This window comes from Typopeltis vanoorti, chromosome 3 (genome assembly GCF_054136105.1).
Source record: "Typopeltis vanoorti isolate ZY-2024b chromosome 3, IOZ_Tvanoo_1.0, whole genome shotgun sequence".
NCBI classification, from domain to species: Eukaryota; Metazoa; Arthropoda; class Arachnida; order Uropygi; family Thelyphonidae; genus Typopeltis; species Typopeltis vanoorti.
Genome location: NC_143551.1, coordinates 121,982,879 through 122,006,727, shown reverse-complemented (window position 1 = coordinate 122,006,727; position 23,849 = coordinate 121,982,879). Strand labels below are relative to the sequence as shown.

The 23,849-nt window shown below is 35.5% G+C and overlaps 1 protein-coding gene across 1 annotated transcript in view; it reads left to right on the top strand.

Moving 5' to 3' along the window:
- The window catches only part of LOC150108527 (VWFA and cache domain-containing protein 1-like), a 420,515-nt gene that overhangs the window by 125,821 nt on the left and 270,845 nt on the right, over positions 1-23,849 (top strand). Inside the window, exons 7-9 of the mRNA XM_090415949.1 lie at positions 2,959-3,094; positions 5,485-5,571; positions 16,254-16,394. Coding sequence (XP_090272075.1) covers positions 2,959-3,094; positions 5,485-5,571; positions 16,254-16,394 — 364 coding nt within the window. The remainder of the gene's footprint in view (positions 1-2,958; positions 3,095-5,484; positions 5,572-16,253; positions 16,395-23,849) is intronic.

Here is a 23,849-nt window from a genome sequence, read left to right as displayed (position 1 = left end):
CCCCTGACACTTTTAGATCATTTGATTCGTCTGTCATTGAGTTGACTTACCACATTGCCATTTTGTGGTCATCATCATTATTCTTTGCACTGATCAATGGCCTGGATTCTCCCTCCACAAATTGTTGCAGCATGTGTGCATTGGATGGCTTTCTCTCTTCAGATTTATCCACTGTAGGAGTACTCCAGATCTCTGTATCTTTTCCCCTGCTCGTCTGTCTATAAATTATCTTCTCCACTAACCTCAAATTCTGTCTGTAGTTTTGCTGATAATATGCTCAAACATTCAGAGTATAGTAGTGCATTGCACACTGATTTCCTTGCCATTCTCCAGTGGGATATGGATAACCACATGAATTTCAACGCTCCCAAATCATAGTCCTGTCTTATTTCATACCGGAAGATTTTACTTCACTTTCTCCTACCTTTTGAGAATATCTAGACTTCTAGCAAGATTAAATTTTCTTCCTCTTGGAGCTGACTTATGGCTTCCTGGCACATCACATGGCCTCTTCAGCATCTAAAAATCTTGGTATTCTCTTCTGCTTAAGGTTCTCTTCTCACCTGTAAAACTGTTAGCACTATATAATTATACCAAATGTACCTAACCTCTGCTCTATTCAGAAGAACAGTTGTAGTTAATAAATGATTCTTCTTCTGTTTTTCGGAATGATCCCTTCAGACTATTTTCCCCAAGTACTATACATGAGTGATTTGCTATAGGTTTGCAACCTCTTGTGGGTGTGGGGGGGTAAATTAAAAAAAAGTGTAAAGATATAGTGGGGAGTCAGTTGAATAAATTTATATGAAATAAGAGAGAATTTAGCCAAAGTGTGAACTACCATATACAAGTATTCAAGCCAATTTTCACTTATGGATCTGAGAGAAATAGAAATAAAACAATTGATCAAGACTAGAAAGTTCTGAGAAAAATTACCTGAATAAATGGCATAAGGGGTAGAATGATATTAAAATGAAGATATAAGGAAGAAACTTGACATTATTAGAATTCAGTAGTGTGTGAGTAGAACTGATCTAAGGTGCCATGCTTACTTAAACAGAATAGAAGAGGAAAGATTTTCAAACAGGTATTTGATGTCTGTGTCTTCTTCTTAGCATCAAACATATTTTTTTTTGCAAACATTTCCTCTATAGATGAAGATAGATTGATAATATATTGGGGATTGTAGTGCCTTAAAACAGTGCTTCCCAAATTGTGGGGCACGACCCCCTTGGGGGCCATAGGTTTTGTTGAGTGGGGGCCATGAAATAATGAAAACAAATTGAAAATGTGTTAAGACTTAAGTAGATTTTTTTTTTTTAATCTTAAAAGAAACTTATTTAATTTTTATTATTTATTATTTCTCTTTTGTTATTTTTTATATTTTAATAATGAAAAAAAAAAATCGCATATTGGTGCTGGTTCACAAATTTTGCTTCCTGCATATTTCGGCACTTAATGAATATTAGTAAATGTATGCTTATTTATATAAGTTTCATTTCAAAGCAGAAATCTAAGAATTGCAGTTTCAAATATTTCACCTGATATTAACTTTTTGTGTAGCAGTATTGAAACACATCCATCACATTAAATTTTTATTAAACTTCTTTTATGTTTTTAATTCTTTCTTTAATACTAATCGTTTTACGTTTCATGTGCTTGTACTGCAAATGTACAATAACAATATATCTCTCTATATAAAAATATGAGATAATGTGCCATGTCAAATGTGTATGTAAGATGCTAAAAAATGTAATATTTGCATTTGATTTTTGCAATATTCGCTGTGTATGTTTTGTATTGAATATAAATACAATAAATATTATAGTACTTTATGTCTATGTTACGATTTTTTTTCGAGGGGGGGGGGGGGCATGAAATATTTAAATTTTTCCAAAGGGGGCCCTGACATCCAGAAGTTTGGGAAGCACTGCCTTAAAAGACCAGTGTAAGATTTAACAATGTAGGAGACTTGTCAACATATTAATTTGGAAGAAAACTGTTGATTGGAGGCTAGTAATAATATAAACTTGATGTGTATTGCTATCATAATATCATGTTTCTTTAGGATACATAAAAGTATATGATGATAGCACATGAAGAGTTGATCCCAGGATTTCAGAGCATTTTATCACCATTAATCATATTAATCCATCTTATTTTGTCTTGCTTAATTTCCTTTCTCTTATCAGGACTGTTGGAAACTTATTTGTCTGATTATCCTTATCCTTTCTGTTTCAGATTTTAAATCCCTAAAAAGGTCTAATAAAATAAACCTAGGTTCCTGTTATAGACAGGAATTGAAGCTAGGTTTCTTTCCCAGGCAAGTAGTGTTTGTTTCAAAACTACTTGGCTGTGGAAGCATATTTTTGGCATATTAATTCTTTGGAATAATAATAATAATAATTAAAAAAGGATTGAATGAATTCCAAAATCAGTTCGGTTTAACAGCCTGCCTCTCTGCCTGCTCTCATGACAACATTGTAACCTTTAAAAAAGTATGCTGCCATGCTTGTGCATCGTGGAGGTCAGATGCTATATGATCATGAATGGCCTAAAATATTCCAGTAATTATAGATTTCTGATTTAGCATGAATGATTGAAATGTATGTTTGACTGTATTTAATTCTAATATTTTCTGTTACATTGATATATAATTGTTCCCTCCAAGATTATTATTATTATTATTATTATTATTAGACACCTCCAGGGAGTCCAAAGACTCATTGAGGGAGAGTGTGCCGACAGCATCAAACGATTAAACCCTTTCCATCTACTAACCATGCTCAAACTAGCTTAACTTTGTGTTGAGCCATTAGTAGCAGAGGCTCTACCAATCGACCAACCTTTGCAGGCTGGTTCAGAAAAAACTAAAAAATTATGTATAAATGTAAGTGTTTGAAATATTCAGTTTTTTATATTAAATATATGCAAATAAATACTATATTTTAAATTTAGGTTGGAGTAATTGGGCTTGCTGGTGAAGTGCAGTATCCACAGAGTGACAGTTGTCTTAATCATAAAATGGTTTTTGCTTCGTATGAAACAAAATTTCATTTTGGCAGATTTATTGATGGTCTCCAAAAAACACAAGGTGAGTTCATAAAAGTTTGATAGTTTCTCTTGCAGGAAACTTAATTTTTTATTTCTTTCTAATTTTTTGGAAGAATAAAATTAAAGATCCCAGTCTTATGAATTTGCACAAGAGAGCTGATAAGGAAATTCATAATTTCTTTCATGACATGTAAATTTTTATTTTTTTCTATATTCCTTCATGTTTATTAATGCAGGCTACTAATACTTGTTTTCTCAAAATCCCCAGTTTTGCAACAGCTCTTATGAATTTACTATAAAGCAGTATTTATAATTCTTTGAAAGTTGTGTGCTTGTGTTGCTTCTATACCGCTAGACCACCAGAAGAAAGACTATTATACATTTGATTCTTGTTTCTGACTAGAGGAACTTTTTTCTCCCCAGCTCATTTCTAAGTTATGCAATCTTTTGCACAGCAAAGTAGAGTTTTTTTCTCTCAAACTTATTAACTCCACAACTGAATCCTACACAGAGCTCACATAATTTCAGACAATAATATACTGTATTAGCATTAAGGACCACGAGATGGTAGCAATTGTCTGTTATACTCTCATCCTTCCTGGATGCCTATGAACTCTGTGATTGCCAAGGACAAGCTATCAGTGTTGGCTCAGGGCTGAGATTGGCTGCTTAGTGATGTTGAGAAAGCTATAGGAATAAAAGGCATTAGGGGATTTATTTATTTTTTATTTATACATAGTTATTACAGTTATTTATTTTTATCAGTTCCCAAAACTGGAAAAATATACAGACCTGTGTGCACAGAACATATAAGAATTTGTTTGCTCTCAACTCTCGTAAACTTGTATGGAGCAAAGGGATAGAGAATAGTTGCTATAGTGAATTTTCTTTAGATTAGCACATTTTGAAAAAGTAGTCTGTAGCATTCTTAGGAGTACTTTAATAGATTGTCATAGTGAATAAATTCACAAAGCAACATTTATTAGTCAATTTTTAATTTGTGTGAGCCTTATTTCAGTCTGTTGGCACCATTCTTCAAATACTTAGTTACTAACTTAGCACGGTATCTTTCACTGTAGCAGATGTTGCTATAATGAACTCGCTCACCACAACAAGCTACCCAATAAGTCATAACCTAAGCCTCATAGGCAAAATGCTACTCTAAAGGAAATTCACTATAATGAACTATTAATGCAGTCTCTGCCAGTTTGCTATACTAAGAGTTATTTGCAATAAACTAACAAATCACCATGAGTAATAACCAAACGGTGTCACATCTTGTTATCAAAATACTCTGGACCAAATGGTAACCAATTGTAAAAACTTACAACTATTCTCTAATCCAGAGTATTTTGATAATAAGGTGTGACATCTTTTGGCTACTCGTATACAAAAATATGACTTCTGCATTATTACTTTCCACCTTAATATCACCTCTGGGTTTGGCTCTCACTGATGAGACCTCAATAAAGGTAGAAACCCGTCTGGGTTGTGACCCTTCCCATAATGCATAGCATTATACGTACTCGTAAGGATATGTGCTTTGCATTATGGGATACTAAAGCAAGTGAAGTCATTATCTTCAATATACAACTTTCCCCAGTCCCGAAAATAGTTCAGGTGCAAACTTTTTTGCTTACACTCGCATAAAGGATTAAACCAAGTATATAATTTCTTGGTATCTTTAATTTCTAGAGGATCTATGGTTCAAGGATGGCAGAATGCATATTGCTCATCACTAATTTGTTGGTGGGCCTCCTGGTAGTGAAGATGTTGGCAGTTGATTACTTTGGTGAAATTGATTTTTCTCCATTTACATTAGTTTCTCTAGTATTATTATTACAGTGATTTAGAAATATTACTTTAATTTTGACTTTTTGGTTTTTATGCTATTTCAATATCCATTTGTTTTTATGGTAATTAAAAGTTCTTTATTCAGTTACACACTGAGTAAAGAACTTACATCTGATATTTTAACTAACTCAGTTAATCATATATCCATTTAAAACAAAACAAAAACTACAATAAGTTAACCTAATATTATGAACTAAAATACGAAAAAGTTACTTGTTTTCAGGAGCTCTAAATCAACTCCACACACACACACACAATGTGCCAATCACATGCCTTAACTCAGTTCACCTTGAATGTTTTTGTTTTCCTATCTTGGAATCCATTTAGAACAGTCTCTCAATTATCAATCCTACAAATAACTGAATTTTTAATTAACCTTGACTAGGTTAGTGTGTTAACTGATCCAGCAAATTGATTTCCCTGTTGTGGACAGATAATTGCGGGATTACTATATTTTCCATAGCTGACTCACTCTAAACTCAAAGTGAGGGAGCAGTCATGTAATAATCTATTAAGAAACCTATATAAATGTTGATGTTTAATGATATTGAAATAAGTCTTATCTTTTTTTTATAGATTCTACAAACCATCTTCTTGGTTTCAAGAAAGGCTTTGAAATGGTACGGGGTACTCTCTGCAAACACCATAACTGCTCTGGTCAAGGTAAGTTGATATTATTCAGTTTTTTTGGACAGTAGTAAATTATAAACAATGTTTAGTAATTTGCAAAATACACTGTGCTTGGTTTGTGCAGGTCCTTGCAGGTATTCTCCAGTAATTTAAGAACTTGACTAAACCTCTTTTGGAACAGTCTTCTCCATACTATTTCTCTCAATGAATATCCCATCCCCCCACAACTTTTGAAGAAACTTGTTAATAGATTTTGCAATCTCATGTGCATTGGGGAGGAGTAAATAAAATTATACAAATAACTCTTAATTTGCATGTAACAGAGTATTTTACAGGGGGGGGGGGGGGGGATCTGGAAAGTTCTGATAAACACCTAGAACAAAAGTGATATTAAAGTAACTGATATAACCACAAAAAAGAACATATCTTAAACTCTTTAATTCCCATATTTCATCAAATTGTAATAATTTGTTCTTTTAGGATTGATTCCCCCCCACATACAAACTAGCTAAACATTTGGCCAAAGCTCTCACACACCATACTGGCAACACACCTTCACGCATAAAAAACTCAGCCCACTTCAAAGCCAGAATAGAAAACCTTACACTCAAACACACTGACGTAATGGGTCAGTTTCAGTGTCTCCTCCTTCACAAATGTCCCACTCAAAGAATCCTTAGAGCTAATCCAAGCTAAATTTCCTCCTGATATCACAGCCCTATTTCAGTTCATAATGAACTCTGGCTATTTTGTTTGGCAAGGAAAATTCTACAAGCAAATAGAGGGGACAGCCATGGGTTCTTTACTCTCCCAACCCTTGGCCAACTTTTATATGGAGACTTTTGAAGAGAAAGCCTTAAACTCTGCCCCACAAAAACCAACCATATGGCTTCGCTATGTTGATGATTGTTTCGCTGTTTGGCCACATGGCTCCAATGCACTCCTCTCCTTCCTAACACACTTAAACAACCAATACCCCAGAATCAAATTCACTCTGGAAGAAGAAAAAAAACAACTGCCTTCTTTTCTTAGACACACTAGTCATCCGTGCCAGCCTGATGGAACCTTAGTTTTCTCAGTCTATAAAAACCCCGCCCATACAAGCAGATACATTCACCAACAATCCCCCCCTTCCCCTCACAACAATATGGAGTCATTAACACACTTCACAGCAGGGCTAAACTTATCTGTTCAAATGACAGTGCCCTAACCACAGAACTAAACCACATTCTCAACACTTTCTCAGCCAATGGCTACCCTCCTCCCAAAAAAAAAAATCCAAAAAAATATTGAAACCAATATCCTCCCCCTCCTCACAACATGGATTACTCTAAATCCATCGCCATACCCTATATCCAAGGCACCTCAGAAAAATTACAAAAATCCTAAAAAAAACATGACTTCTTGTTATAGACTATATAAAAACATTGGCATCCCTTATCTGCCCTACTAAAGCCCAACCTCCCCCCCCCCAGATCTACCTGGTGTATACCAGGTCCCTTGCAGCTGTTAGCTGTCCTACTTTGGCCAAACAGGCAGGACAGCAAATATCAGAATCTCAGAACACAAGGACTACATCCGATTTCACCAGTACAGCCATCTGGGCTTGCAGACCATGCGCTGGATATCAGCCATAGAATAAGGTGGAAGAAAGCCACGATAATACACCGTAGTAAATTCATATATGAAAGGCTTTTCATGGAATTGGCCTCAGCCCTAAGAAACAATGCAAACCTCAACAAATTTGGTTGCATGAGACTGCCCCAAATTTGGGAAACCTATATCAGAAGACCTTCAGCCCAATCTTCCAAGAATACCAACATTCCCTGCTAGGGGGCACCATCAGGACTTTTAGGAGAAAGAATAGCCTCCTGCTTCATCCTCATTTACTGTTTATTGTGCTTGCATGCACGTGTCTTGTTTTTAAGTTCATGTGAAAATGGCAGAGTGACGTTGCCGAAATATTGGAAGTGTATTAAAAGTTATTTTAATGTATATCCTAGTATACGTTGTAATTTCCTTAAGCTATTTAATAAAAAATAGAAAGGCATAAAATTAATTAATTTCTGTTCTAGGTATTTATCAGAACTTTCCAGACCTCCCTGCCCCTTTTAAACAAGTTTTTTTTTTTTTTTGTGTGTGTGTGTGTGTGTGTGTGTGTGTGTGTGTGTGTGTGTGTGTGTGTGTGTGTGTGTGAGAGAGAGAGAGAGAGAATTTAGGAGAAAACAAGCTGAAGACAAAACTCCTAGATTTTTTTTTTCTCTCCTTGAAACATAAACTGTTCTTACTGAAGAATTTACTTTTGATGTCTGAGAGGTGAACAAAAACATTAACAACATATAGGAAGGTTTATGTGTTGACAGTTCATGTTCATTTATTTAACAGTATTAATTCACAACAAAAGAATAATTGTTTTCTTATTATTAACTTCGGCGATGTAACATTATTCAAATTAAAGGGATATTAAATCCCAAATTGTTTCAAAACTGAATAAGAAACTCAAGGATTGGAATCAACGAGTTTCTTGCCAAATATAGTAAACTATAAAAATATCGGCAAATACTAGCGTGAGCCATAGTACAAACTACGGCAACTCGTAGCAAAGGAGGGTAAAGCTCTGATCACTATTCTTATTATTTCCCATAATGTAAAGCACATCTCCTAGGAGATGTATGATGTTATACATTATGGTGGGAGGTCACTACCCAGACAGGTTTCAACCTTTATTGAGGTCTCATCAGTGAGTAGACAGATCAAATTAATACTAAGGGTATAGCGAAAAAAACTTATATACTTTGTTATACGAGTTGTCAAAAAGGTGCACCCATTAAATTACTTAAATATAAAGAGCCAATAGGCTTCACTTTGGCAATGTAACATTATTTAAATTAATCATCATCATCAAATTCCTGCCATGTACCCACAAGGGGTGTACAGGTTATGATAGTACTACATGAAAAAATTATATCATTACTAACTTCCTATCTACAATTTTCCTCCAAATCAGTCTGTTACTTGTCAAGATTCCAACATTATCAGATCTTATATTTCTATCGTCTATGGCACTTGGTACCATATCTATCCACCTATATCTTGGTCTTCCTCTGGGTCGTTTTGCTGCCAACCTGGCAGAGAACACTTGTTTTTCTAATCTTTCCTCATCCATTCTGTTTAGGTGACCATACCACCTGAGATTAGCTCTGCTAACGCATTCCTGGATGCAGACAATGTCAAGTTCTTTCCTAATATCCTCATTTTTAATATGATATTGCCATTGATGCCATCTGTTCACGCCTATAATCTTTCTCAGGACTCTCATAACTGCGGTCTCTAGTCTTTGATCAAGTGTTTTACTTCTGACCCAGCTCTCAGATCCATAAGTTAAAACTGGTTTGAACACTGTCTGTATACAGCTAATTTAGTGTTCCGACTAATTTCTGTCTTATTCCATATGAATTTAATCAATTGACTTCCCACCATACCAGCTTTGCTGATTCTGTTGTCTATTTCTATATTTAATTTACCATCTTCAGTAAAAATTGTGCCTAAGTAGCTGAAATGTTTTACTTGTTCCACAGGTTCTCCATTCACAATACAGTTGACATTTTCAATGATTCTGCCTATTTTTCATTGTCTTTGTCTTTTTATTGCTGACCTTCATACCATATCTATTACAACAGCTATTCAATTTAGTCAGAGAATCTTGCAGACTTGTAGTGGATTTATTTAGAAGTATAACATCATCCGCATAAAGCAAAGAGCTGACATTAACATCTCTAATTTTGATATCATGTTTAATACCACTTTCCTTCATAATGTGATCCATATAGATAATGAATAACTGAGGGGATAATGTACATCCTTGTCTCACACCAGATTTAACATTAAACCATCTTCCTGTACTTCCTTCAATTCTAACTGCTGACTTACAACTCAAATAAAGACTAAGTATTGCTTGATATAATGCCCCATTGACACCATATAACTGCAGCATATTGAATAACTTCTCTCTTGGCACCTTGTTATATGCCTTTTCCAGATCTACAAAACTTAAATACAGATCTTTGTTATATTCCCATGCTTTCTCGACTATTTGTCGTAAAAGTGAAGATCTGATCCTGACAGCCTCTGTTTGGCCTGAATCCAGCTTGTTCTTCACCAAGCTTTACTTCCACAATTCTTCTCAACCGTTTCTCAAGTATACTTGCATAGATTTTGCCAGGAACACTCAGTAGAGACATACCTCTGTAATTCTCACATTCAGTTTTATTTCCCTTTTTATATATGGGTACTATGAGAGCTACTCCAATCATCGGGAATTTGTCCCTCTGTCCAGGCTTTCTGAACGATGCAGTGCAGCCACTGTAAGAATCTTATTCCACTATACTTCAGCATTTCTGGTCGAATATCATCTACTCCAGCTGCCTTTCCACATTTCAAGCCTTTGGCTTTTTCTACTTCAAGTATGGATATGTATTCCTGCCTGCATGCCTGGTCAGTGTTTTTATCACTGTGCTGTCATCACTGCTTGTTTCATTTAGCAGTTTTTAAAAGTAATTACTCCATACTTCAAGGATATCTTTTCTCCAGTTTTCATGTCACCTTTATCATCTCTAAACTCCTTTTACAGCACTCTTTCCTCCATTCCTAAGCTTCTTCAACAACCTCCAGAATATTTTGCCACCTTCTTGATATTTATTTTCTATATTCTTGCCAAAGTCCTCCCATGACTTTTGTTTAGCTAGTTTTACACACTGTTTAGCTTTATTACATTTGTCTCTGTATTCTGTAAGAGTAAAAGCTGACTTATTTGCCAGGAACTTTTGATATGCTTTCTTCTTTTCCTTCACTGCCTCTTTAACTTCCTGTGTCCACTAGGGAGTTCTGATTTTTTTATCCTTGCACACAACCTCACCACATGCCTCTCTGGCAGAATCAATCAATGTTTTCTTCAGAGTTTGCCACTGAATCTCCAAGGTTTGATTCCTGTTCTCAAACTCTTTCATTTTCTTTTCAATAATCTTTGTCTATTTTAGTCTATAGTTCACATCTGAGAGCTGCTCAACTTTTATTCGCTTTAAAACTTTCTTACATGCTATTCTTTTCAGTATGAAATTCAATTTTATCCTGCTCAAGACTAAAGAGTGATCACTTCCAATTTCAAATCCTCTGTACACTCTGGTGTCCTGCACCAGGGAGAAAACATCACTATCAACAATAACATAGTCAATGAGACTTTTCTTATTCCTAGCTTCTTCTCTCCATGTGAATTTGTGCACATTTTTATGTTGGAACATGGTGTTAGTAATAACCAGTCCATGTCCTGAGCAGAAATCCAACAGATATTTGCCATTATTATTAGCTTTGCTCTTTTCTCCAAATTTTCCCAAAATGTTTTTGTATGTCTCACAATCATTTCCTACTCTGCTATTTAGATCCCCAACAAGGACCAACTTTTCCTTTTTCATTGTGTCAGTTGCTTTTTCTAAAGCCTCAAAAAATTCCTCCACTTCTACGTTAGTAGAACCTTCTGTGGGACCATAGGCACAAATAAGTCTCATTGTCCAGTTCCCCATTCTCATATTTGCCCACATTACTCTACTTGAGACTGAATTCCATTCAAGAAGATGAGCCTCGTATTTTGTGTTGAATACTATGGCTACTCCTTCTTTTCCTTGATTGTCATTGCCTGAATATAACATTTTGTATTTATTGCTGAGAAAGATCTCACCAGTTTTTGTCTTTTTTGTTTCAGTCACCCCTATTATGTCGATCTGGTACTTATCTAATTCCCCAGCTAGCTCCATTTCTTTGCCATTCAGGCTTCTTACGTTGATAGTACCGATCTTTAACTCTGGTGATGTTGAGTTGGGGTTTGTTTTCAGATTTGTTCCAGTAGCTGACTTTTCGCTGTTCGCCCTTGTTCCCTGGCGAAAATAACGGGGGCCTTGTTTAACCGGGCAATGGCCCAACCGGCCAGAAATTTTGTCATTTTGTACCATCATTTTTTTATTTTGGTTTAACCAATAAGAATACAATTTGGTCGGCTAAATCCCAAATTGCCAGCCCATCCTCGTTCGTTCAGTATCCAAGTAGATACCCAACAGGGTTCACCACGAGAAGGTGAGTATTGGACATTAGGTCAGAAGCCCTGGTTGGTTCTCCACATTCCTTTAAAGGCTATGTGGAGGTCTCCTCTCATTGATACAGCTTTGACCCTTAAGCACCCCCTTTTTAAATTAAAGGGATATTAAATCCCACATTGAGTTTCTCATTCAAATTTGAAACAAAGATCGGAATCAAAGAGTTTCATGCCGAATATAGTAAACTATAAAAGTATCGGCGAATGATAGTGTAAGCCAAAGCACGTAGTACAAACTAGGGCAACTCGTAGCAAAGGTGGGTAAAACTCTGATCTCTATTCTTAGTATTTCCCATAATGTAAAACACATCTCCTAGGAGATGTATACATTATGGTGGGAGGTCACTACCCAGACCAGTTTCGACCTTTAATGAGGTCTCATCAGTGAGTAGGTAGACCAAATTAATACCAAGGGTATAGCAAAAAGAACCAACCAGTATGGGTAGTGAACTCCCACCATAATGTATAACATCACACATCTCCTAGGAGATGTGTTTTACATTATGGGAAATACTAAGAATAGTGATATGAGCTTTACCCACCTTTGCTACCAGTTGCCCTAGTTTGTACTACGTGCCTTGGCTTATGCTAGTTTTCGCCGATACTTTTATAGTTTACTATATTCGGCATGAAATTCTTTGATTCTTCTCTTTGAGTTTCTTATTCGGTTTTGAAACAATGTGGGATTTAATATCCCTTTAATTTAAATATTGTTACATCGCCAAAGTGAAGCCTATTGGCTCTTTATATTTAAGTAATTTAATGGGTGCACCTTTTTGACAACTCATATAGCAAAGTATATAAGTTCTTTTCGCTATACCCTTGGTATTAATTTGGTCTGCCTACTCACTGATGAGACCTCAATAAAGGTCGAAACTGGTTTGGGTAGTGACCTCTCAACATAATGTATAACATCATACAACTCTTAGGAGATGTGTTTTACATTATGGGAAATATTAAGAATAGTGATCAGAGCTTTACATACCTTTGCTACGAGTTGCCCTAGTTTGTACTACTTACTTTGGCTTATGCTAGTATTCGCCGTTACTTTTATCGTTTACTATATTCGGCATGAAACTCTTTGATTCCGATCTTTTGAGTTTTTTATTCGGTTTTGAAACAATGTGGGATTTAATATCCCCTTAATTTAAATAAAGAAAACAATATTTATTTAATTATTTGCTGATGTTATATTCAGCATCTTCAGAGCACAAAAACAGTTTGTTACAGTACATAAACAGCAACAGTTTAGTTAACGGTGGGACCAGGTTTAAAAAGTTGTAATGGATGACACAAGGAACTAAAATCCCAGTTGTTGCAATCTATTGCTGGATAAAGAGAGAGAGAAAAAAAAAAGTAATAAAGCTGCTGCTGCTGATTCCAAAAACAGCTTATGACTTCTGTATAGCACTTTCGGTTTCTTCCATTTTATCCAGTGTGAAAGGATATCCAAGTATAATTTGCTAGTCCCAACTTGTCGTAACAATAATGCTGAATGTATTTTTTTATGTTCTCCAAGTGGATATCAACAGTTCTTCCTGTCTGTCCATAGTAAATCAGGTCACAAGTGCAGGACACTTCATACACTCATTGTGATAGAGAGAGAGAGAGAGAGAACAGTTTGATGAAGTTGAAGTTTAGATGACATATTGCTAAGGTAGCCATAAGATTATTTGACTATTGAAGAACACATTAAAAAAGTAGAGATAAGGAAGTTGTTATTCCTCTTTATGAGGCCATGATATGCCAACATCTGGATTACTGTGATCAAGTCTGTCTCCCTCCCATATTTCTTGTGATGAGGAAGCAGTGAAGAGAATTCAGAGGCAAGTGACAAAGATGGTGAGAGTCCTGTAGAATGTTCTCTATGAGGATAGATTGAGGATGTGTGCATTGCAGAAGTTGGTTGATAGGAGAAAAACAGAGGTGATATGATAGTGACATTTAAGTTGCTTAAAGGATTTTATAGGATAGGTGCAGAGGAAATGTTTCAGCACTTGGCTAGAGGGACTAGAAGAAGGGTCATCTCTGGAAGTTGAATCAAGGTGTGGTTATTAAGGGTGTAAGGACTAGAGTTTCTATTTGGAGAGTTGTGAATGAGTGGAATTTGTTGCCAGTGTCAGTTGAGTACTATGTCTGTTAATTGGTTCAAGGAGAGGTATGATAGATTGGGTCTCCTGCGATGAGTCTTTCGACTCCACGAAGGTGCCTGTATATTAATAATAATACCCACATGTCATTTGTTTTCACTGGGATTCCTCATACAACACAGTGTATGAGACTAGATGCAGGCAATGCAGAAGAGGCTGTGGCAAAATACTTCCTAGTTCACATATACTCTGTAAATTCCAACTTAGAGTTCCAGATCTTTGTCTGATTTGTTACATCCCAAGTACCTTGGAACACATCCTGCAAACAAAGCGGTTATCACCCATACCCTTGACACTTTCTCTAGCACCTGCAGCACCTACCCACACACACACACACATACATACATACATACATACATATACAGATGACTACTACCAGTACTACTCTATACAGATAAGAGACACAGAATATGTGACTGTTTCACCTGCACCAAGCTTATTCAAACTACAAAGCAGATGCTTCCATGAATATTGCTCATGAGAAAAGAACTGTAGCCAAATTCAGTGAAGACTGGAATTCAACTTGTGCTCTTTTCTGGATTGCAGATGAAGACAGTGTATTTTGTGTAGCTGTGAAAGATAGCTGAAAGTGATCATGAATTTTAATGCTTTCTCTGTTATAAGAAAGACTGATCTTTTCTTTTCTCTTATTAACATTTGCCTCTTTTAATTAACTTTTTTTCTTTGCATCATAAATTTGTAATATGATAGTTCATTTGTTTTCGTTCATTAAAATGTATATTCTCTTTCTCTGCTACTTCCCCCCAAAAATTCAACAAGAACAGCTGCTGGTCATCACCCATTTATACTCTGGCTCCAAACTTGCTAAAACAACTGCTTTGCCCACTCTTTCATTTCATTTACCTCTTTTCTTTGGAATAGCCTTTTTTATTCTGCCTTACCTGAAGACTACAACCTTCAGTTGTTCAAAAAAAAAAAAAAGATTTCAACAGATTCCTCCTTTCTTCTTCTTTCTCCTTCCCCAAAGTGCTGATGTGCTATGTTTTGCAGCCTTCCATGATGGAGTTATATGAACATTAATGAACGTTAAAAATGTGTCTCTGCTACGGCTGTTTCTGTTTTGGAGTTATAAATCATGACATGCAGATTATATGTTCAGTGAAAAAAACATCTTTATTATACAGTTATAAATGTAAATCAGAGGAACTGTTTGTGATTTGGAGGGTGCCAGTTACCATTGGATTATACTATCTAGTATTCAGTCTATTTAAACTGCTTAAATACTTACCCTAGACTCTCTCTCTCTCTCCCTAGCTGCACATCATCTCATATAAAAAATTCTGCACTTAAGGTCTTGCCTCTCCTTTTCCATGAGATATCAACCTTATTTGCTTTTACCATGCATGTTCTTCCCTTTCTCTCCTCCTTGCCAATCTATATATAGAAAATTTTGAAGAAATTGCTGTAGATATTGATCTTCTCAAACTCGCCACGTGGCTATTCTCATGGACCTATATGGCACAAATACATTAGAAACGTTTTAACTTTAACAATCAATACTGTCAATACTCTAGGCTCTTATTTTACTTTTGGGGGAAAAACAAACAATCAAAAAAAAGAGCACAATCTTTCCATTCTGATATTTTTCTAATTTAACCTGCATGTATATATTAAAGATCAGTTAGTAGGTCTCATTTGGAAGTGGCAGGATTTCCCTCTTAGATACTCAGATTTTTTATCCCATAAAACAGTTAAATTGGCAAGAAGAACACATGCAATTAACAGCCATAATATACTATGCAGATAAGACTAACTTCCTATCATTGAAGTAACTAGGTAAAAAGCCAAGTTACATAGCCACAAGGCCATTGGACTTGCATGAAAGAGATGGGATAGGATATTTCTTGAATCGATTGTACAAGTTGGTTTGGTATATTTAAATTGGCTAGCATTCTAAGCATTTTTTTGATGAAGTTAACAGACAAAATTTGAGGGCTGAAGTGGCTTGAAAAAGTTCCATGTTTGGTCACTGGATTAGGTTTTTGAATTATGTAAAAAATAAATAAAAATACAAAATAAAATACAGAAAAAAAAAAACTTAGTCCATAGTAATACATTATAAGTTTACAACCTTTCACGGGTGGAAGTCAAAAATAATTATATGTTGGCCATGTTTTTAATGTATTTAATTTGTCTGTAGAAACTTAAATACATTTTTATTAAATAACTTTTTGGATACCTGAACAATACATGTAAGATGTTCCAGACTTTACTTATAACAACCACCAGATTTTTAGTAATATTGGAATTAACTTTTATATATAAATGAAATATAGTATTTAGGGAATGCAGGGGGGTACCTAAGTAATCTGTTATCAAAATTTCCTTATTCTTATATTCTTGATTAGAAATACTAAATCCCTTGTTTATTTACTTATTTATTTATTTTTCTTCATCAAAAGTGAAAGAAGCTTTGATAATCTACATCAGCCGTGGTTTATTATCATCGTTAACTGAAGCTAGACCAGTATTTGAAGCCATAGCGGAAGAAAATCAAAAGACTGGAAATACAGTTCTCATTAATACATATGCAGTGATAGATGGTAAGTACATTTTTGGGTAGCAAGTTTTTGAATGCAAGCTTTTTTAAATAAAGCATCCATGTTTATGAAGTTTTGCAATATTCTATGTATCTATGTATAATTTATGTTAAGTTTTTGTCAGAATTTAAAAATTAAGTTGTCATTTGAATAAAGTATACTCTAATTCTGAAAATGCTACTTTTTTTATAAGAAATTATGACCCACTGGTTTTGAAAGCACAGTTTTGCTCCCCTAAATTTGACCACATTAAAATATGTCTAAAACTGTTCATTTAAAAAAATTTTTTTTTATAAATATGTTTAGTATGCTGCATGCTTGCCATTATAATTGGCCGAGCTTGACCCAGTGAGCTGCAGGTTTAAATTTCACTGTAGGCATGTGGATATTTGTTCTTTGGATAGTATATGAATTTTATCTACAACCTAAAGAACCTGGTGTGAGACTATTTATTGGAACTTGAAGTAGCTGGAAAAGTTTCATATTTGGTTTCTAGAGAGGCATTCTGCATTAACTTGACCCCTTCAGCTACCCAGAGTGCAATATACTGCTTGCTTTCAATCATTGGTGGGTGGGATTTATGTTACACACACACACACACACACATTTATACATGAAGAATGATGCAGCATATGCTCTTTGCATCAACAGATATGGTTTCAAATTTTATCTAGGACATGAGAAGTCTTTATAAGGGCTTTTCTACTGAAGTTGAGTTATTCAGTTTCATATGGAGGTGGCAATCACCCCCCATCCACACAAATTCTAGATTTTTCATCCTAGAAAACATCGCAACTAGTCATACAAATTTATTATTATTATTATTTCACTGGCACCATGCCACCATGTAGTCCTAAGACTCATCATGGGAGACACAAACTATCCACATATCTATTCATACCTCTCTTTGAATCTGTTAACAAAACACTCACAGCTGACTCTGGCAACCTGTTCCATTCATTTACCACTCTCCAGATGAAAAATCTAGTACTTACACTTTCGCTAACCACACTCTTACCCAATTTCAAGGGATGACCTCTTGTCCTGCTTCCTTTAGTAGCCAAGTGCTGAAATATTTTTCTATATTAATCCTATAACACAGTGTTTCTCAAACTTTCTAAGGCCAAGGACCAGTAAAATACTGAAAACAATTCTACGAACCACTAAATTACAGAGGCATAGATGGGGGGGGGGGAGGAGATCCGCCCCGGACGGCACTTTTTTGGCATTGAAGAAATCTTGCCTTACTGTCTATAAAACAGCAACTGAGTGATGAAATAGACTTCGACAATGTCATTGACGATTTTGCGAACAGAAAAGCAAGAAAAAGAACATTTTAAGATGTTGGAATTAAAGTTTTGCTTCAAAAATAAACAGTGTTTTTAATTTATTTCTCTGTAAGTCATTTTGACTTTTCGTAATTTTTTTAAAAACCTAAGTAGGAATTACCAACATTTCGGAAAAACTGTGCCATTTATAACATAATAAATCTAAAAGCATGTTTTGAATATATATGGAAACATAATTAATTAAATTGGAAGTAAACGATTAAAAGGGTATCATCATTGAACAAAGTTTTAATTTTTATTAAACAAATAAATAATATGATCTGATTATGTTACTACTTACTTTTAATGAGATGGTTGAGCTTCTCAGCCCCTTGCAGAGTTGCTAGATATCTGGCTCAATATTGGTCAAATTCAGTCGAAGATCGGCACACAGATGAAGACGATTTCTGTATTTTGTTTTTATTTGAAGGAGCGATGAAAATCCTTTCTCACAAAGATAGCTTGTAGAGAACTGCATGCTTCAATGCAGTTCTCTATGATTATCTACGATTGAAAATCTGAAGGAAATCTATGATTATCTGTGATTGAAAAATCTGAAGAAGCATTGAAAATCTAAGATTTTCAGTGCTGCTTCAGATAATTTGGGAAATTCACTTCTCACTGAGGGCGAGAAGTGAGATCCAAAATCGAGCCAAACCAAGATCACGGAATTGCATTTTAAATTCACTGTCACTTAAAAGCTCAATTAACTGTTCTTTTTTCGATAATAAAAGGTCATTCTTGTGACTGCAAGCCTGAAATGGATTGCAAACCCACAGAAATTTCTTATAAAAGTTATTCGGAAAATATGTTTCAAAATTCCGATTTAGATTTTTGAGGTGGTTACAAAACCCTTTCAGAAACTCAGAATCAACAAAAATATCATTTTCCACTATCAATATTGGTCAATATTGGCTCAATATTGACCAATATTGATAGAGATAAGGATATTGATAAGGATTCCAATGTTGGAAAAGGTGCAAATTGTATGTCTTTTACATAATTAATCCATAAAACCAGTTTTTTCTCGAATGCCTTTATTTTGTCGTAGGCATCAAGAACAGTTAAAGAATTTCTCTGAAGGGAGAGATTTAGTTCATTTAATTTCGAAAAAATGTCTGAATGATAGGATAGTGTTGATAACCATGCTTCGTCAACAAGGAGTGATGCAAAATCAGAATTACGTTCATTTACAAATAATAACACTTTGTGCCTTAATTGAAATAACCTTGTTAGTACTTTGCCCCTAGAAAGCCAGTGAATTTCAGAATGAAACAAAAGTTGTATATATTCACTGCCCATTTCATTGCAGAGTACTGAAGATAACCTGTTATTTAAAGGTCGAGCTTTAATGAAATTAACTAGCTTTACAGCATTATATAGCACAGTTTTAAATTCTGGTGGTATCCCTTTGGAAGCTAATGCTTCCCTATGTATGAAACAATGTACCGAATTCATATCTGGAGCTACTTCCTTGACCATAGAAACAACCCCACTATGCCTGCCTGCAAGGGTGCGAGCTCCATCCGAACAGAAGGCTATACATTTTTCCCACTGGATCCCTTTGTGTATTATGTAATTATTGAGAGTATGAAATATTTCTTCTCCAGTTGTTCGGGATGGCAAAGTTCTACAAAACAGAATATCATCATGAATGTTGTTATCATGCTCATATCTTACATAGCATATTAACTGCACATCACTTGTAACATCAGTAGTCCCATCTATTTGTAACGCATAATAGAGGCTCTTCTTAACTCTTTCGATTAACTGAGATTCTACATCACCTGCCATATCATTAATTCTGCAGCCAACAGTATCATTTGAAAGAGGAATCAAATCAACATCTTTTAATAACTTGTTGCCAAACATCGTTTGTACCACATCTTTTATAGCTGGAAGTAGCAAATTTTCCCTCAATAGAATGATGTTTCCCTGTTTTTGCTATGCGCAAACTTAAGAGATAGGATGCTTTCAGTGCCTTGCTATTAATGGAACCACTGGCCGAAACTATATTTTTCCCATGATTTAATTTCCCTAAGCGTCACTGAAAAAATTCAATTGGCTTATTTTTCACATCACAATGTTTAGTTTCTAAATGTCGTTGGAGTTTTGCAGGTTTTATGCACTTGTTCGACAACACGTCATAACATAAAAAACACGTTGAGGTTTCTGTTCACTTTCATCTCCACACCAAGTAAACCCGAATTCCAAATATGTTATATTTCCTACTGTATTTTCCTTTGAACTGCTTGTTTCTTCTTCTTTAATAGTATCAGATTTACTCGCCAATACAACACTTGTATCACAATTAGGGTTAGCATCACCTGTTTCATTTGCCCTTCTTTTCCAAGTTCTAGTTCCAAGCCATTTTTCCATTATTAAAAAACGTTTCCAAAAAATATATAAATATATAATACTGGGGTTAACTCAGGATACACTTTGTCCAGGTATCACTTAGCACTTCTCAAGATATACTGAGCCTGGTTGCAGGAGGGAAATCTTCAGTAATAAAAAATCAATAAATAACAAGCCATTGGCTGAAATGTGGATAACACATGTTCACTTCAAATCTGACAAAACAGCAAGGGAAGGCAGAAGCAATAAAACTTTATTATTGTTCACTTCACCCCTCTTTTATTATTGTCATTCTGCTGCTACCAATTTAGCGGCAGAATGACGAATAATAAAAGAGGGGTGAAGTGAACAACAATATAGTTTTATTGCTTCTGCCTTTGAACATTCTGACGATATTTGTTGTTGTTTTTTTAAGTCTTCATTTGATTTGAATAATTTTTACTTATTCATTTTAATTTGTTTAGATAATTAAAAAATATATATTTATTTAATTAATTTAAGTCTGCTTGCAGACCACCTGTGGTCTGTGGACCACAGGTGGAGAAACACTGCTATAACACATTTAAGTAACTTAAATGTGTTATAGCAGTATCCCATCCACTCTTTTTCACCTATCAGCCAACGTTTGCAATTCACAAACCCTCAATCTATCCTCATGTGCAGTATTCGAAAGACCAATTGGTCTTTGAAAAGATCTTGGTCAGATGCCTATGAATCTTCTCCACCTCATCCCCAAGCTACCCAGATGACCAGACCTGAGCACAGTAATTCAGATGTGGTTCGATAACTCACTTATCTCGGCTTGTTGGTATATACTTCAATAACCAAGTTATCCTGTGAGCTACCCTGGCCGTTTTAGTGATATACTCTCTAAACTTCAACTCTCTGTTTACTACTACCACCCCCAGTTTCTGGTTTTATCAATTTCCTGGAGTACAGTTCCCTCAATGTGGTACACAGCTTGTAATTTTTGTATCCCAAAATGCATAACTTGACACTTTTCTACAGTAAATTGACATTCATTATGTTTTGTCCATGCTGTCAGCTTATTTAAATCATCCTGCAAGTACTATATATTACCTTGATTAACTATTATTCCACCCCACTCGGCATCATCAGCAAACAACTGAATATTTCCTCTAAAATTATTTCCTGTATCATTTATGTACAAATTAAATAGCAGTGGTCCAAGCATGAGCCTTGTAACACACCACTAGTCACCTGCTTTCTTCAGATTCTCCTTCTCTATATTCTATTTGGTATCTCTCCATCAGCCACTCATGTTATCCATATCAACCAGTTTCATATCCATCCCATTTGTTGCAGTTTGAGTAACAGAGGTCCATGTGGTATCCTATCAGATTCCTTTGCAAAATCCAATAGAATCATCATTAGCCATTCCCCTTTATCCAGCTCAGCTGCCACTATTATAAAAAGTTAGTAAGTTACTAAGGCATGACCAGCCCTGCACAAAGCCATGCTGCCCCTCTTGGAGTATCATATTCGTATCCACCCATTTCTGAATTCTATTTTTGACCAACTATTCAAGAATTTTAGCACCATCACTCCTGAAATACTGATTGGTCTATAATTTGCTATCTGACTTAGATCCTCCTTTTATGCAAAGGAATTATTTTTCTCTCCTTTCTCTCCCTTGGACTTTGCCAAAGCCCAGACTTAAATTAAATAGTCTAGTCAAAGACATTGCCAGTTCCTTTATTTGTTTCTTATACATTCCTGTAAAACCTCGCTGATATCCCATCTAATTCCACAGCTGTATTTGCATTGAGATTTTGCAGTATCCTAAGTACCTCTATCTCATCAACCTTTGTCCTTACATAAGGCACTGTCACCTCTGCCACAGCAAAATCCTCACTAGGGTGATATACATTTGCAAAGTGGTCACTCAGTAGCTGAACAGTTTCATCTTCCTCCATCAACTCTCTACCATCAGCACTAATTAAAGTTATCCTTCTATAGTCATTGTTCCTCCTACTTGCTGCATATAAAACTCTTTGGGATATTCTTTGGTCTCCTCAGCTAATTTCTTTTCATAATCTGATTTTACCTTCCTTATCATGCTAGTCACCTTTCTTGCCTGACCCATGTACTGTTCATGAGCTTGCTGGTCACCTTTCTCCATAATTATATACCCTCCACAACATTTTTTTTTTCCAGCTCATAGTTATTCTGCTCATTCATCCAACTCCTATCTAATTTACCCTTCTGATTTGGGTATACAGTTTGATATTTCTTCCTCCAGATAGCTCTCAACTATCCCCCATCCATTGGGAACATCCTTTTCTTGCAGATCTTTATGCAGTGGCACTCCTTCAAGCTTCTTTCTAAGCTTGTCATAATCACCTGTCCTGTAGTTCCGCACATACCCCTTTCTAACTGAAATTTTCACATTTCACTACCTCTCAAATTAAGATCACTCTATCTCCCAGTTGGAGGCAATATACCTTAGTTATGGTCTTCTGATACTGTAATCAGATTCAGCACTGCTATATCTCACTTCCTTCCATCATGTGCTGCTTCAAGTAATTATTTCTCAGTAATTGTATAAATTCCATTTCCTTCCTGCCATGTGATCTTTCCTCCTTCCAGTCTGTCTCGAAAGTTGAAGTCATTCATGATAATTACTTGACTTGCACTCATTGTACTAATTTGCTGATACATGTCTTCCACATCATCCCTTGCATCCCCTGGCCTATAGCAGCAACCAATTTTATATTTTCTCCTATTCAGGGCTCCAGAAATCCACTTGCCACAGGCAAGTTATCACAGATAAGTGCTGAGTAAATTTTCGTCCTTGTTCTAAATTCTTTCAGAATATATTATTTTATTTGCATAAGTTACACTTTTTTATTGTAAAACATCTCATTCACTGTCAAGTTATTTGATCATGGGTGACTGGCAATGAAGTTATTAAAGTTTTATTTTCAGATAGTTGGAAGTAAAATTTCTGGATCTGAAATTCTTAATTCGAACACTACAGTGTTCCCTTTTAAAGAATCACATAAACACTTACAATTTTAGATGCCAGTGTTTGGCATCTAATCATCTTCATTTCCTACTCTGCTTTTATCTCCTTTAGAAGGGTAATGAGTGTGGTAAAAAAAAAAAAAAAAGCAAAAGCGGATTATGAAAGGAAACTAGCTATGCAAGCTAAAGAGAATCCCAAACAGTTCTTTCAATATGCTGCAAGCAAAAAGAAACTGTACACGGCAGAATGATTTTAAGGAATGATGATGGTAAGGAGGTCACTGAATGAGTCGATATAGTGGAATTACTGAGCGAGCACTTTGCAAGAGTATATCATCCAGGTGGTGACATTGAAAAAATGAAGGAACCATTAGTTTATACGGGAATTGTGATGAATGAAGTGGAGATGAATAGTCTATTACAGAACCTTAATGTGAATACATCTGTGGGAATTGGATGGTATACCGGCACGGGTCTTACGTGAAGCGGCTAAAGAATTATCAGTGCCTTTGACCATGTTGTTTAATCTGAGTCTTGGGTCTGGTATACTCCCGAAGGTGTGGAAAGAGGAGAAAATAGTTCCACTGCATAAAGGAGGATCCAAGACTACTGTTGCAAATTACCGACCGATCAGCATATCAGGAGTCGTTGTCAAGGTCTTGGAGAAAGTAGTCAAGGGAAAAATATGGGAATGGATTGATGATAATGAGATACTGTACGGGGGGACAGCATGGCTTTGTGAAGGGTAGATCATGCGTCAGTAACCTGCTCAAGTTTTATAACA